The sequence below is a fragment of the Centruroides vittatus genome, unplaced genomic scaffold (genome assembly GCF_030686945.1).
Source record: "Centruroides vittatus isolate TY-2023 unplaced genomic scaffold, ASM3068694v2 contig_3066, whole genome shotgun sequence".
In the NCBI taxonomy this organism is placed as follows: domain Eukaryota; kingdom Metazoa; phylum Arthropoda; class Arachnida; order Scorpiones; family Buthidae; genus Centruroides; species Centruroides vittatus.
In genome coordinates this window covers 85,882-104,055 of record NW_027121969.1, presented here as the reverse complement: position 1 = coordinate 104,055, position 18,174 = coordinate 85,882, and the positions used below count along the sequence as shown (strand labels likewise).

Below are 18,174 nucleotides of genomic sequence, written 5' to 3'. Positions count from 1 at the left end.
ATAACAGATAATTTCATATATTTTATGCATAGGTTATACTTACAAAAACATTTATGAACTAGAACTTAGGAATTTACAATAGAAAAAATAAAATTAAAACATGATTAAAAATTACAGCCCTGCATTATGAGGATGTCAAAATAATTGCAATTTTTAGTTTTAAAAAAGTTCTGGTTAACAATAAAAAAAAAACAGGTTTAAAATTTCAAAGAAAGAAAAAACAATTTTATTGTAGACTAGCTGACCCGGCCACGCGTTGTTGTGGCTCAAAATGTATCTATTATAAATGTGTAACACTTCCCCCGTGGGGGAAATTTCAAAAAATCCCTTTTTAGTGTATATTCTGTTGACGTCACCTATTAAAACGCAATTAAAAACGCAAAAAACTGCATGTAAAATAGTATAAATAGAAGCCGAGTTCTTCACAGTAAGCCTTAATCCCGTCCCTTTCCCCGCTGGGGAATATCGAAAAATCCCTTTTTAGTGTATATTCTGTTGACGTAGCCTATTAAAACGCAATTAAAAACGCAAAAAACCACATGCAAAATAGTATAAATAGAAGCCCAGTTCTTCACGGTAAGCCTTAATCCCGTCCATCTCCCCCCGTAGGGGGAATTTCGACATGTATATTATATAAAAACACGTGCATATTCGAATGCAACGTTGTGTCAAAATTTCAAAGGAATCAGTAGGAACAAACAAACGTTGTATTTTATTTATATAGATAGGTAGAAAATGATCTGCTTAGGTCCATTCTTACAGAAAAGCATAATGCCTCACAGAAAAGCAAACTTAGGTCGTCGGAAGTTAGCGCCATCTGTTGGACATAAAAGCCTTAATCCATATTATAAATATATTTTTGAAAGGGGGGAAATGGTGATCTTCACATATGCCACAAACCTTCGCGGGAATGTATTAAACAACTTCCCAAAGTTTCATGGCAATCAGATAAATGGTGTGGTAATGCATGAAGGACAAACACACACACACACACACACACACACATACATTCGTTTTTATATATATAGATTACATATAGTAGGGTGGTTATAATTAAACTGACCCTATTTAGAACTCTCTGAAGCTGGTTCTAATGGACACATTGATGAAACTTAAGTTGCATGCTGTAGATGGCTGACTGCACACTACTGAGCATTGTGTTGTCCACAAAAGTTAATGTCACATAAAGACAAGCAACCAAGATCGTGTGCAATCAGCCATTCTACAGTATGCACATGCATGTCTCAATATGCGCAGTGGTCATTTTAAGTATCTTCCTACATAAGCATAATGTCATATACAAATACTGATGTTCATGTTTCCAATAAAGCTTAGTTTCCATGCACTGAACAAGACATCATACTTTTTCTTTCGCATTTTTCTCAAAAACTATGGGTCATAGAGATATGGTTCTTTAAATTATTTTTATATATTCCAAGCAAGGATTCTCGCTTTGCAGAGTTTATGAAGTCTTAATGGGACACCCTTAAGACTTCACCCTGGTCAAGACTTCAAAAATTCTTGATGGGACACACTCCATTGCAAATACAGGCATGGTAAATGAAGTAATGTGGCATACTAAAAGCCAACAGTAAAATCAGTATTATTTATTGTAATTTATATGCCTAGTTACAAGAGAAATGTAAAGTGATTTACAAACAAGATCAAAGTGTCTGGGAATAACTTTCTTTTGAAAAAACAGTCTAGGACTATTTTTGAACCATCTTACTCCAGGTTATAGTAAAGCCTGAAATTGCAACATGGCATTTTTGCCAAGAGACTTTACAATATCTTAGAATGACTGCACAAACCTCCACATATGGCCACCAGAAAACACAAGTGTTCTCTCTAGATTTCTTCTTGACAAAGTACATAAACTTTACTCTGTATTTATCAAAGTCAATAACAACAATCTGTCTAATATAGTGTCGGACACTTGACTTTGTTGGAAACTTCACAAAGACAGAATAATCAGATGCTAGTGTGGTGCTTTCTTCTGCCATACACAAACTTATCTCGAGAAATCTATATGCAGAACACAAATAAGATGCACTTATACCAATAATCAAAATTTCATGCGATAAATGATTCCTAGCTTCTTGTGACAAAGCATGTGGGCAGAATGCCTCACAACTTAAATGAATATTGTAGAATGATGGCTGCAGATACTTTACATATTGCATTTTAAAATCACAAATACAGGATTTTAAATACAAAAATTACTGTAGCTGCACCCTGTCAGAAGAAAAAAATCAAACTTATCCAGACTTTTCACACCATTGTTGAAATAGAGGCACTGTGTTGAAACTAGCTTGAATGCTACCAATACCTATACTTAAGAGATATAAATCAATGTATTGATATCAGTTTAATTTTGATTGGCTGATGAGATATTATGGAAAGGTACAATTACCTCACCTGACTATAACAAGTTTCATTGGCAACCACAGTAATGTCTGAGTAGGGTCAGTTTAATTATAAACCATCTTGTACCTACAGACTTAAAATATGGATTCATTTATCAATGTTTAAACAAAACTCAAAAAGTACTGAGTCACTAAAAAAATAATAATATATGAAACTAGTATTGGGTTATCAGATTCAAACTGATAAATTGATTCTTTGAATATTCTCATTCTCTCAAAAATTTGTTAATAAACTAAGCTCTGTGTGAATACAGGTAACCCCCATATAACACGGGAGTTACGTTCCAAAAAATTGCCATGTTATGCAAATCCATGTTATACGAAACAAAAAACTAGTATGAAAAGGGGGGGTTAGGTTCCAAAAATTAAAAAACATTCTTATTATATTTTTATAATTAAGGTAAATATCTTTATTAAAATTTTCTTAAGTGATACATATTAATATAAATTAAACAATGTTTTCTTCATCATCACTAAGCACAATTAACCAAGGGTGTTTTCTTTTTGGCAAGTTATTCTTATCCTCTGAGCATTTTTCTGCATTACCTTCAGATCCATGCTTTACAAAAAGTATATAATTTTAGATTGCTTACTTTTAGTTAAAAGATCTTTATAGATTTCCTTATATGGTGCTAAGCACTTATAAAGAATAAAGCAAGTATGGAATAAGGGAAAAACATCTGGCAACATCAAAAGCAGAAGCATTGAGAACATTGAAACAAGTTTCGAGAAGGACCATGTGTATCATGACCAAAAAATTTACATACTTAAGTACTAATAGTTCACAAAAAATATTATTTTCATGAACTATTAGTACTTAAGTGTGTAAAAATTTATTACATTTCATGTTGTATGAGGGTTTTTACCCAATTTTCAAACCGGGTCAGAGTGAATCCGTGCTATAAAAGTACCGTGTTATACGGGGATAGTCCCAATTCTCAAATTGTGTTAGAGTGAATCCATGCTATAGAAGTGCCATGTTATATGGGGTTACCTGTATACATAAAAAAAACCAGAATTCAATATCTTAAAAAATCCTTATATAAAGTTCAAAGATCACACTCATCCCTTGCCTCCTATAAACATAGACAGTGGCATGCACCTATTCAACATTTTAGGCCCTGATTTTGATCTCTATTGATACTGTGGAAAAGTTTTAACTCTACTGCTATTAGTTATAAATATAGCATAAACATATAGATTGTATTTCCATGAGAAAATCAATTATTTATTGACTAATACAATAAGTCTACATTTGTTCTTGTATTCAGGTTTCCCATTATCTGAAAATTTAAAAAGTAAAAAAAAAGAAACATTAAGAGAAAGACTAAATGGAGACTTTTTTTTATATAGCTTATGCTTTCATAAGCTTTATTTGCAACTGCACTCATTCATATTTTTTATGACAACAACTAGCACTTTCACTTGACAGAGTTCAATACATATGACAAAACAGAGGGGCTAAATATACTCAACAAGTGATTCAGTATTCAATGATTATTTCTGAATGAAAGATTCAAGAAGTAATGTGATGAGAGTTGTCTCTTTCTGTTCAATAGTTTTTTGCAATAACTCTATTGTGTCATACATTTTTATCTAATGGTTATGCCTTTTGTAATATTGCAAGTGCAACTTCTACCTGCTCTAAATTTTTTGATTTTACAGCTTTCTTTAATTTTTTCTTGGCCTGAATAACCAATGCATTTGCTAATTTTCATTTTCTCTTCTCTATTCTTTTGTTCAATGTCCATGCCTGTTCTTCTATATAAATAAACAAGTCCACTAACCTGACAGTTTAAAACCATATAATCTGCCAAATTATCAGATTATAACAAGACATTACTTCATATTTAATTATTAACTTATTGTCTAGAGGTGAGTGGTTAGGACACCATCTTAAGATAATTTAATAATTAAAATAAATTAATTTTTAATTTAGAATTTCTGGAAGAAAAGAATTGGCCTGGAGCATAGCTCAAATCTGCAACTTCTGCTTACTGTGCAGATGTGTTGCCAGTTACATTATCCAGACCTTTGACTTTAACTTTTAGAGCTATTAATTTAGATATAACCATACAGACAGATCACTTCTGCTCTTCTGTATGTTTTCTTTTATTTTATAGCCTTTCCATTTCCTTCCATTCACTTCTTGTTTTTATTTTGTATGCCCTTTTTCCTTTTATCCTCTTGTAGAAAATCCATGTGCAACTTCCTGGCTGTCTTTGCCAGACTGAGCAGTTCTTCTGTCACTAGTACAAGATGAACTTGTTGTTAGACAATCTAAGGCCATCTTTTGTTGTTCCAATGGCATTTAATAACTTCTCACACATGGATGCACATTCCTCTGAGAGCACTTTTTTTAAACTAGAAAACCTTTCAACATCAGCATTGCCATGAGCAAGTGCCTTCACAATTTTCACATTAGGATATTTTATATTAGTTTTTATGTTGATGTCTTCATAATGAAAAATTGTTTCCAGTATTCATTAATTTTGTTTGCTTTGTTTTCCTTCATCACTTTTTTCAAGCTGCAGCAGTTTCCATTCCTCTTATCTCTCAATGGAAACACTTTAGAGATAGTACAATACATCACAAGCTATGGCTTCTTGTTCATGTTTTGTTTGAAAAAATTTAAATTTCTTAAAAAATTTTAAAGTTTTCAGACTAGCAGTCCACCGCCCAGTGGTTACTGTTGGGACTGGACGTTTTCCTCCATTAATAAAGCCTATATCAATAAGTATAACTTGTGTGATACTGTAAGTTACTGAAGGAAAAAAGCCAAAAACTTTAGGTTTTTTAAAAAAATCCACAGAAATCAGTAATGGAACAATTAATTAAATTTAAAGTTTCTTAATACATGTGACTTTGATACCTTTGATACAGGTGCTTTTGCAATAATATGCTTAGAAGCACTAATATAACAATAAAAACAAAAACCTTTCAAATGTCCAGCACAACTCTTTAATATCATAAAAACATTTTTGAACGCATTAAGCGATCATCTTCAGTTATTCCCCTGAATCGAATGAGAAATTCGAAAAACTACACAAACAAAATTCAAATAAACGGTTATACGATATAACATTAACATGCGATATGCTATTAACAAAAGTGATAAATACAAAATAATCCAGTATGTTTAAAGTAAATTAATAATAAAACATGCCAGATTATTTTGTATTTATTACTTTTGTTAATAACATATCGCATGTTAATGTTATATCATATAACTGTTTATTTGAATTTTGTTTGTGTAGTTTTTCGAATTTCTCATTCAGGGGAATAACTGAAGATGATTGCTTAATGCGTTCGAAAACATTTTTATGATATTAAAGAGTTGTGCTGAACATTTGAAAGGTTTTTGTTTTTATTGAATTTGGATTCCAGTAAGCAAGTATTCATTTATACTAATATAACCATTCTGGATTTGCTTTAAGAAAGCAAGCTGTTCTTCCATGATGCTATTTCCACAGACTATATTCTTAAGATTTTTTTGACATGTTTCCACAGTGTTCAGACTCTAGCTGTCAGTTCCTTAAACACCATTAAGGAACCATCATTTTGAAAAGTGCCAATAAACCTTGTGAACAGTTTTACACTTGAAGGAATGAATAATAGTTCAACTTCCATGGTTACTGTCTTAAGTGATCTACAGATTGCTCTGTAGAAATTACTGTTGGACAACAATTTGTTCTCTGCAGGAATATGCCTGAGAAAATAAACTGTTAATGCACCCCACTGTTCTAATATCCACTCAGATATATTTTCAATTGTCAGCCATCTAGATGGAGAATGCTTGCTTAAGAAAAATGTTTAGGAGGCCATAATTTCTCTTGAATCTCAGCAAAATTTAATCTTTCCAGCTACCCATGGAAAAACTTGTGATTGAAAAAAAAATATGAAGTAGGAATCATCCTCTCCAAGTTCTCTCATGCTTTTCTAAAAAGCATTGTGAACAATACGTATAACACATGTTTCAACATCAAGCAAAAATTTCTTTCAACAGAGCTTTATCACCTCATTCATCAACCAACCAACTTTTTTTTATTTACATTTAGATCATCACTCCCCAGCATCAACATCAGGTTAAGCAAAAGTCCACTTTTATCGCGTGCTTCCTGCAATTTGTGATATGTCTTCTGCTATAGCCCTCACCATAAAAAAATGTTCAAAAGTGCTGTGAAATAATACAATGTTGCTTTTCAGGCCAATACCTGACTGATCAGAAGCTCTTCCTTGTCAGAACTGTATCATCTCATCATAATTTACCATGTGCAAAAAATTCTATACATCAGTCATGACTAATTTTTCAAAATATGGACCTATAGCATAGGTTATGAGATACTGTGCCTTTATGTGACCCAAACTCACCCTCTGAAATTACATTTGATGGAAACACAGTTTCAAAAGTGTTAATAATAGCATCATAGGATGGAAATGAATAGTTACTTTTATGAATAGTTATGAATCATATTAATTCAGCAGTTGAACACTGCATAATCATATGGTGGCAGGAGGTAGCCCAGAAAATGAGATTTGGCCATGTGGCTGGTTTGAATCAGTTGGTTTGTAGGCAGATGATGTTTCACTGTTGCTAATTTGACAGAATACCCTTTTTAGCCATGTTTTCAGTCCAATTAGCTTCAGGGCAGTCTGTCAGTAATGCTGTAGTAGAGCATGAAATTCTTTCGACACTATGTTAATTGTCTTCTAGTACACATGATCATCTTCCTTTCCGGTCCACATATCAATCTTCCTTCCCTGGCCATCTGTCTTGGTGAACCAATCTGATTTATTGATACTTGTACACTTCCCCATTGCATCAATTCATTCACTGCAGGATAACAAAAACATCATGTGCCTGTTGCAAGAGAATAAAAGGAAAGAGAACAGTTAATAGACATGATACAGCATGCAATTTAAAAAAAACTTATTGGCTTGAACATAACTGACTATCTTATCTTGTTTTAAACATCGAGAACAAGATACCTGCACAAAATAAAAGCTATTGCTAAACTTATTGTCAACTAATTCTTTCAACAAGTCCAACAAGTTTACTTTGCTTTAACTATCCATTGGTATGAGCAAAACATTTACAAACAAAGCTGGAAATAATCACAATTTAAGCAATGAGATCATGTCAATATATTGTCAGTTCTATTATATTCAATAAATAATTCTAGGTTTCACTTCCAAATTGAAAATTGATAACAAAAGGCCTACTATAAAACAAATAGAGCCATGACTATAGACCTGATGTGCAAAGACCTAATTTCAGGGGATGCGAGGAATACTACTATTTCTGAGAAATCTCCACTTGGAAAAATTACAAAGACAGAGTTCCCATGCAATAAGTAATATTTAAGAACGTAAATTTTATGTAATAATTTTATAAATGTAGAAATATATTATATTTTTTTATACAGATCCCATTGATGATTCCAAATGGCAATAGAGAAAGTAAACTACATGTTCTGGCTTGTAGAATTAAAGTAAATAACAACTGCTAACTCAGCATGCCAAAGCATGACTTACTTTCTTCTCAAATGTTACAATTTACAGTCACTAATGGGATTTATAAATAAGGTAAGATAAATTAGTTCTATATATTGATAAAATTATTATAAACTTCAAAACAGTCTCTCAATTATTATTATTATTATTATTATTATGTTGGGTTAAGTGAGATATACTCGGTTAACACCGGTGGCTGTGTACTATGCCGGACCAAAGTCAAGGCATAGTAACCAAAACAGAAATTAAAGAAGTGTATTATTATTATTAGTTATTATTATTATTATTTATTAGTTTAAAAGTTTGTACATTTTTAGTTACTGAAGTATAAAACTGAATACAGAATAGTCTTAAAGCCTGCATACAGGCTTTAAGACTATTCTGTATTGGTCAAATCAACCATAAAATTTTTGGGGGTCCAACTTGGGTACAAATTTTGATCTTCACAATACTTTTATCATCTGTCAATTAGTTGTCCTAGTATACATCTCTAAATAAAAACACTTATAAATTGAATATCAATTACTTTGTAAAAACAATACTGAATACTAGTTTGAACTATAGTGATGTTTGCAATAGTTCAAATAAGTTTCCTGGAAAAGAGAATGAAGAAAACACAAGACAAACAGTCTCACATAAAGGCCATTCTCATTAACATTTTAATATAATGCTATGATTTCTGCTTTGAGTTGTTTTATTTATCTAATTAAATGTCTATTATTCATGTGACAGAAGCAAACTTTAAAGAAAAATTTATAGCTGTAAGCTTCCTTATGTTTCACTAATAAGGAAGATAGGATTACTGAGGTTCATATCTATTACTTATACAAATCTGCCCATGTTTTCTTGATACTTCACTAGTTTCCATAAATTATTTCCATAATTCAAAATCATTCTTGCATGAATATTTAAGCCTAACCACTAGAGTATGATCCAACTTGCTTCTAAGTGAATGATTTTTATTGACAAAAGATTTTTTAAACATACTTAGAAAGTATCTTATCCCTAATGAATTAAGTTATTTAATTTTAATACTGCAATGTTTATCTGTAAATTAAAACTAAAAAATAATAGATTTATAGTATTAAAATCAATGTGTGAAATAATTATACATAAGTTTTGGTTAAGTGATTATTATTATTTTTTAAATAAAAATTGCTTTTGAATTTTAATTTTGAACAATAGTATATTTTTCTTTCAAATAAAAATTTCAAACCTTGACCAGCTGTATCCATTAATTCTAATTTATCAACAACTTTTCCAGAATCTTCATTAACTGTTGTTGGTTGTTCTTGAACTAGTTCTTGTTCTTCAGGTGGACTTTCTTTCTTTAACTCTTGTTCTTCAGAAATTGTAAGTGCATCATTAACTGCTAGTAATGCACTGTTAGCACTATTAGCTGACATACCAAATCTTTGTTCCACATCTTCATGAGCTTTTAAAAGACGCGATTTTAATATAGAACATAACTGTCTACATACATTCCTAGGTTCACTACTGTTAACTGAAGTTGGAGAAATAAGTTCATTTTGATTTCTATTTTTCATATCTATACCATTTTCTATTTCAATTTCTTCCTTTTCTATATTAATTTTACTTTCTAGTTCATGTTGTATGTCTTTTATAGCATCATTTGTATCTAGATTAACAGAGTTTTCAACTCTTGCATCAATTCCACTTTCATCAGTGATTTCACTATCTATAACAGAAAAGAGGCGAGAAATTTGATCAGCAACGTGTTGAGCACTATTAATTCTTCCCCGCTGGCGTAAACGATCCACTAAATACTGAAGATGCCTTTCATGAAAATAACAAGTCCCAAGCAATTGATCTAAAAGTCTAAAATTATTTTTTAAATGTTAAAGAAATGTAATAACACTTTTTCAATGAAAAAAAAACCATACACTACCTGCAATGTTTATACAATTCTAATAATTTTCTCATCACAGTTGAAGTTTGTAAGGTGGGATTTTGAGTAAAAACTTCTTCTAATCTTGCCATTCCTGCCCTTAATTTTTCAATATTTGCCAAAAGTTTCTCTCTTAAGGTTTTGGTATCTTCTGTTGAAAGCGGTTTTTCTTCAATCTTATCAGTCTTTATTGCTTTCTCAGCTTTCTTGTCATCTTCACCTTCTTTCTCACTGCATAAATGTAATTATATATAACATAGTCAATATACTAATAAATGTAGTATATCTTGCTATTTGTTGACTTACACTTTATATTAATAAAACTTAGTTTATTATTACAATAAATTATTATTTAAAAAAACACTACTTTTCATTTATTTCAATATATGAATTATGAATAAGCTTTTCATACATATTAACCAAGAATATACCATATTTTTGCAGATTGACCAGCATTCTGCATATAACTGAGGAGACCAGCATACCAAAAACCCTGGGTTACAGGAATACCCATTAAACTTCAGCTAAAAATAAAATTAATCAGATCTAACAAAACTAGTTGTAAAATAAATGTTAAAAAAAAAACATTCTTCCCAGTACAATAAAATAATAACATTGTAATTTGATTCATTTATGACAGTTTTTGTTTACAAGGTAATAAAACAATTAGGGACTTATTGACATTAGTAGTAGTAGTAGTAGTAGTAGTAGTAGTAAGTCAGTGTAAACTGCACTGAATCTGCCACAAAAGTAATAGTTTTACTGGTACTACCCTGACCTTGAAAACTAACACCTTCCTCTCAAATTTTACACAAAACAGATGTTAATCCTGTAAATTGAGATAACTTACACTAAGTTTCTGAAATTTGATATGTTTGGTTTTGCATTTTGGATCAAATTATAATAAAATAAACAAACACTTTGAACATTCCATGAGTATTTTTACATCATTAGAAGAAAGACAATATGCAGAAATTAAACATATAATCATAGTTTTTAGTGTAATGAGAACAGCTTCACAATTTCAGAATAAAAAACTGGCATCTATGAGATGCCACATGATGTAACTCATTTAGTTTTTTACATGTCCTCTAGAAAGGGATATATAACCTTACATAAAATTGGCATGTTGGCATTTCCATGGGATAAATCAGCATGCCGAATTTTACCATATGGGGTATCTGATTTCATGGTCTCACCTGGATAGACCAACATGCCAGACAATCCATGAAAATATGGTAAATATATCCAGAATCAAATATATCCAATTTTACTTTCCTGGCTGTTATAACACAGGAAAATATTGTAAACATGTCAAATTTGACCCTCTAAGTTTCTTGTAAATCTCAACATCTTGAGACCCTCTGAACCACACATATCTTTGTGTGTCTGTAGGTGTGCGTGCATGCATGCATCTATTTTGTTTAATGCCTTGGGATAGAGTCAAGATTACAAAATTAAATTTGGCATAGTATCTTGTACAGTACATAAGGGACATAAATGCTATTAAATTTTGGAGTATGGAACTGAAGGGAGTAGGGAGATAGAAGGGGGTCATGAGTCATATCTCAGCTAGAATAAGACTTCTTAAAACTCGTATGAGTAAAATTTTTCTCTTTTAAAATGATAAAAATTTTGTCTTATAAAATTTCTCCAAAATAGCTCTCCAAATTTAAAACTAATCCACCAACATGTTGCTGGATTTTTTTTTTTTTTGTATATATACAAAAATGTTTAATTAAAAACTTTTAAAAAATCAATTATTTCAAAGAATTTTACCACACATTTCTACATTAATTATAAATACAAAAATTAATTTATTAAAATAATCTTTCAAGAAGTCAAAAATACCAATGGCTGTAAATTAAAAATTTAGATCAATTTACTAAGCAACTGTATCAAAATAATGACAAACCACCAAGATCTACTCTATTAAAAATAAAAATTTATTAAAACCCTTTAGAATTTATAATTATAAATTTTCATCAAATATACTACACTAAATATTACATTTGGATAATTACAATTTACTATAAATAATAAAAATATAAAAATAATTTCACGTAAAATTACTAGTATATTAACAATGCTGTATTATATTTTAACTGTCTTCACCTATCTCATAAATTTATTGAATTATTTAAATATTTTCAATTACTGTATTTGATAAATTTGAATTAATCTGCAATCTAAACTAAATTTTAGATTTATATTTTAAAAGTACAATATGTCATTGCAATATACTTATTTACCCATCTTCCCCTCCAAAAATTGAACCTTCAGACTCTGTTTCCCAACTATCATTATCTTCATCACCAAAACTTTCATCATCTCCCCAGAGATCATCTGAATCCTGTAAAAAAATTTCCAAAATAATCATGGCATTAAAAATAATGCATATATAAGAATTATTTAAATGTTTTAGACTTAAAAAATAAAAAATTTTTTTTTGAAATATTTCATAAATAAATTTTGAAATAAATAATTATCACTCTAAATTTTAATAGCTTATTAATATTTTCAAAGTAATTTGAAATAGAAATTATTATACTAAAAAGACTACTTTTTTAAATAAAGGATTTAAGCAAAAATTTAATTTTACAATACTGTAGAATATAATGGCAAAGGTTGTACAATTGATATACTGTGTACATTTAAAATAATAATTCAAATCATTGTTTTTAATATTTTATCAGATAGAGTTAATTACACATCAAAAATTAATGTTTTTAAAAATTATCAAATAAAAAAATGTATCAATTATAACTATAATTTAAGTTTAAAATTTTTACATTCAAATTAAATTAATAACTATAGTGGATAATTTTAATAGTTTAATCTCAACACATGATCAATATAAATTAGATGAAGAAATAATAATTCATCAAAACTAAAATAGTAAATTAAAAGGTAATTATTTTGATTACTGGAACATGGGGGTCACATTGCATAGTGCCAAAATTATCGTGGAATATTTTTATTAAAGTGACGATAAAATTCTAGTCAACTTATTTCGATATTCAGCTTGAAATTGAACCAAAAAGCATGCTTCTTGTAAACAGCACAATGTCGAGTTTCCATGCAATGGGAGGCCCATGCATCACACACCTAGCAATGTCATATCATGTGGCAAGTTTGGGCAGGAAAGCAGGAAGTGACATTGAAAACCAAAGGCAGTTTTCATGTAATGGTACCCAGCATTTCCAGATTGGGAATTTTTTTATCAACTGAAGTAAATTTAGAAAACTTTTTAGGATAACATCATTTTCAATTTTATAGTTTAGTCTAATGAAAAAAGATGAAAGTTTTGACATGACAGAACATGTGAAATATTGTTTAAACATTGTGTTATTTGGAATTATTCAAAAATAATTTCTAAGTGATAGCTTAACATGTTAATTTTGGTTTCTTAACTCCAACCTGAAAAGGCTACCAGCGCCTGTATTAATTACAAAGTAAAACTGGTGGTAATAAATAATTTGAAATAAAATAAATAAAATTTTAAACTGGAAAAATGGTTAGTGACTTTTTTAATTTTCCAAGTGACCCCAGCTTAAAGTGGAGTCACTTTGAAACTGCTGATTAACAGATGATTAGAAACAAAAACTTCAAAAAAATTGTTTGTGTTTTTGACAAAGAAACTAGCCAACAAATCAATTTTTCTATGCTTTCTCTTTGGATGTTATTTTTCAAAATATGGATACATTTTGTTAAGCTGGCAACACTGTTCTAGATGTCTGTCTGAATGTTGTGACAGTTGTATACACATTCTTGATGTTTGACAAACTTTATTGGTAAGTGTCATATTACAATACTCACTGCATTAAAAAAAAATGTGCTATTTTATTAAATTTTCATTAAAATCACTCATATTTTGAATGTTTTTTTTATAATCAATGATCTCTTTATGTAATGTAATTATCCAAACAAAAACATCTGAGACATAAATAAAAAAATTATGTTAAGTAAAAATTTATGACAATTTAAATGATGGTAAAAATTTTTCTTAGCAGTTTTTCTTCGGTAAAGATAAGCTTGGCACTTGGAGATGAAAAGTATAAACAATAATACAGATAAGTCTTGGGGTACTACTTCCAAGCATCAGGATTATCTTTACCAAGAAAAAACTGTTAAGAAAAATTTTTACCATCATCTAAATTGTCATAAATTTTCACCTGACAAATTTTTTACATCTCAGATGTTTTCGTTTAATAATTGTATTATTACGTCACAATATAAGACGACAATGTACAATTTGGTTGGCACTCGGCAACTGAATACACCGCCAATCAAATATGCTGCCAATCGAACACTTTCAATATTCATTTCAGTTAGCACTAATAGACACTTTCAATATGCTGTTTAGAAAAATCATTATAAAAAGTTTTAATTTGCAGAATTTTGAGCTTTTGTAATTATGAGTAACACTTTGAATAAAATTCATTTGTTTTCATGCAATTTTATCTTTATAAGCATAAAATTGAGCTGTAAAACTGAATTAGTTCTATAGGAAACCCCCATGAACTTTGATCTATTGACCCTGAAATTTCATGAATACCTCACTGATAATGAGAAAGACTTAAGTTTAACCTATCCCATGTTGAAATTTTTCTCCATTGCGTGTGGCTGCCATGTTGAATTTTTGTTGATGCTAAGCCTAACAAAAATTATTTTTCTTAAAAATAATCATGGCATTAAAAATTATGTTTTTATTTTTCACAAACAAAATAGATATATTAATAAATATAAAAACAAAAAATTATATTTCCAAAGTTTGTTTAATATAAAAATTATGACAGATGGCACCATCTAGTATCAAAAACGTTCTGATGCAAAAACGAATAAGTTTGGGGTCAACTAGACAGGTCAAATGAGGTCAACACAAAAATATTCGGGAACAACACGGGACAGGTTGAAATCCGAGCTTTCTAGACCTAGTAGTTTTTCCAGTGGCGTAGCATAATGGGGCGGCAGGGGCGGCCCGCCCCAGGCAGCACTTTTAGGGGACAGCAAAATTTCACAATAAATATCATCATCTTGTAAAAAATTTGAACCATTTTATTTCATATTTTTGTCGCACCTATGATTCAAACTGATTGAAATGAGCATGGAATTTTTCATTACTTATACCTAAATAAGGGGGTGGCGAAATTTTCCTCCACCCTGGGCAGCTGACACCCATGCTACGTCACTGAGTTTTCCCCTCTACAAGTATCTGCAGTGCCAGATGAAGAAAAGGGAAGAGGAGATGAAAAAGAAGAAAATACAGCTTTTTTTGCTATTTTTGCACTTTTCAATTGCTTATATTTTGGCAACCACGTAACAGAAAATCTTGAATTTGCCAGTCTGTCAAATTGAAGAATGTAGATATGTGAGAACTTTTTACAGAAGAACACAGATGATGGGATTTTTGGAGACATGAATTTCACCTTAAATATGGAAATGTTGTTAAGAGACTATATCCATTACCAGCTCTTCAGTATGCTTCAAAAACAAATTTTCTTAATGACTTCACAACACTCTTGAGTAGAGTGTTGTAAAAGCTGCTTTCTTTCTGTGTAAGTTCTAATGTATGTAATGTAAGATCTAAGTAACTAATAAACAGTTTTGCAAAGAAAAAGTGTTTCGCTTCAATTCTCTAGTTGTAAAATAAATAGAAGCAAATATGACTTTTAAGTTACTGTTCCTATTCATCCTAACTCAAAGTGAAAAAAATCATCAAGTAAAAAAAAAATATCAACGAATTCATACATCATCTACTGAAGTTGTTAAAGAGGGTAAGAATAATATTTTAGGAAACTTATGAAGTCACATCATTAATGTTATTGGAGTTACAGAATCATTTAGACAGAAAGGTGTTTTTATTCACCCCATTTTATGGTATAATTATTATAAACAATCATCATCAGCTAACCCGTTAAAGCAATACAAAAGGTATAATTATTAAAAATACAGTAAAATTTGAGAAAAAGGATTATGTATCTAGTAATACTTACATATTCTCCCACCCTATACAATTCTTGAGGATAACAAAGAGAAGTTCGCCCACTAACCCAAGACACTTGTACTTGACCAGAAGAATATACATCTATAACTTGACCAGCTGTACAATAAGGATCAGTATCCTATATAAAAATATCAAATTTTTTTATTTATAAGTATTTCCTTTTTAAATTTCTGAAATTATTTATCCAATAGTTAAATTTAAAAATCATATTTTATATATTTTCATTCGTGAAGTATGAAATACAGTATGTTTTTATAATAAATTAAAGAATTAATACTTTGTCAAAATAATCAAAGTTTTATTATGAAATTCTACTTTAACTGTAAAACACTAGAAATATTACGATATAAAAAATATAGCTCTACGATAATTTAAAATCATAAGAACCTTTATTGTAATTCATTTAAAATTACAATACAATACAATTCTTTCTAAGATTAGAGTATAGCAATGTGACTGGCAATCAACTCTTTTGTCAACTGCTTTTGCTGTTATAATGTAACTTTTTAAACTAGTATTACTTTCTTTTTATTGGAAGTTGTTTTATCACACCACCTACAGCCTCAATTTTACATGCACTAAATGACTCACTTGTTCCCAAAAATGAAAAGCATGACTGAAATGCAGCAAATTGAATCCAATTGGAAACTAATTCATGGCACTCATGGATGGCTGAACTCCCAGACAACAAATTTCTTTAATGAGGGGATACATAAAATAGTGCCACATTATGACAAATGCCTGAATTCTGGCAGAACTTATGTCAAGAAGTAGCTAAGATATAAGTAATGTTAAAAATAAAACTGCTCACAATTGGCATCTGTTCTGGTACACCAATAACACAAGATAAAGTTCAAATAGTTTGTATCTCCCAAACTTGTTTGTCAAGAAGGCACCTTACAACAGATGAGCAATTGGCTAGCAATAACACTTTCTTTGGCTATCGTAGAATTCAGACAGCAAGACAGATCCAAACTCAAAACTTCCGCTTCCACGTCAACTTTGTATAGTTGTCGTCTGGTCTATGACTGACCAATCAGCCACTTTGTTGATCTCAGTTCTATCCCAGGTCTGCCTTGGTGGCCTGATGTCTTCTTCAACCATCTCTTTTCTGAGGCACATGTGTTACCAGTTCAAATTCAACCAATCGTGTTCTTCCATGATCTCTTTTCAACCATATGTATGTATTTTTCTGTGTATAATAAATATAGTTTGTCTTTATTCTTGTTTTTTTATAACATACCAGAGGTTAATTTCTAAACAGTCCTTGTAATTGCATCTTAACCATGCCCAATATATAGTAATAAACAAATAACACTGGGTTTAAAATCAGGCTATAATTTGGTTAATTAATTATAAATAATATATTATGTAATTTGGATTAAATGTAGGTGATAAAAGTCACCATTTTATGTTAAATTTAAATTAAATTATTTACTTATTTCTAATTATTAAAACAGTCTAGAGAAAAAAATTACAGTAATTCAAAATGGGACTCTTACCTCTGAACTCAACTCCTGCTTACTGTGAAGATGCACTGCCAATTATGCTGGCCAGATTTCCATTCAATCTTTTGCTTTCAGGCCAATTTAGAAGATATAAGTGTAACTTGGCTAAGTGTCATAAAAGGCAGTGCATGTACAAGGTGTATCTCGAAAGTTCGGTGAATGGTCTCATAAAATAAAGGAAACAAGAGATACAAACAAAATACCTTTACTGGCATTTAAAGTAATTGCCATTAGCGACAACACACATTTGTCATTGGTTGTACAGCTGCCGGAAGCTGTGAGCAAATGCTTCTTTCGGTATCGCACGAAGTACCATTGTCACACGTTGGATCTGCGCAATGTCGGAAAAGCATAGGCCCTTCAGGACTCCTTTGAGGCGGGGAAACAAGAAGAAATCTGCAGGTGCCAGATCTGGAGAATATGGAGAGTGTTGTTGAACTGTCACCTGGCATGTAGTGAGGAAGTGCCATACGTGGCTCACAGTGTGCAGACGGGCGTTGTCGTGGAGCAGAGTCCACTGTCTACTCTGGTACAATTGTGGCCGAAGTCGCCGGATGCATTTCAGCAGCCGTTTCAAAACTCCCTCGTAGAATTCTGTGTTGATGGTTGTATCGTTGGGTAAAAATTCATGATGGATCAAGCCCTTACTGTCAAAAAAAGGCAATCAACATCTTCCTTTCTGTCTCTGAAGCATTTAAACCATTCAAAAACACACTTTTTACTCACTGCTTCCACACCATACACTTTCACTAACATTTCATGTGTCTCCGTCACCATTTTGCCTAATTTGAAGCAAAACTTGATGTTCAC

At 30.7% G+C, this 18,174-nt stretch overlaps 1 protein-coding gene across 2 annotated transcripts in view; it reads right to left on the bottom strand.

The window, feature by feature from the left end:
- LOC136972931 ((E3-independent) E2 ubiquitin-conjugating enzyme) overlaps positions 1 to 18,174 on the bottom strand; it is an 86,667-nt gene that overhangs the window by 19,193 nt on the left and 49,300 nt on the right. For both annotated transcript variants that reach the window (XM_067267590.1, XM_067267591.1), the window contains exons 12-15: positions 15,846 to 15,974; positions 12,102 to 12,202; positions 9,850 to 10,080; positions 9,157 to 9,779 (exon numbers count right to left, since the gene is read on the bottom strand). In XM_067267590.1, the coding sequence (XP_067123691.1) occupies positions 9,157 to 9,779; positions 9,850 to 10,080; positions 12,102 to 12,202; positions 15,846 to 15,974 (1,084 nt within the window). The remainder of the gene's footprint in view (positions 1 to 9,156; positions 9,780 to 9,849; positions 10,081 to 12,101; positions 12,203 to 15,845; positions 15,975 to 18,174) is intronic.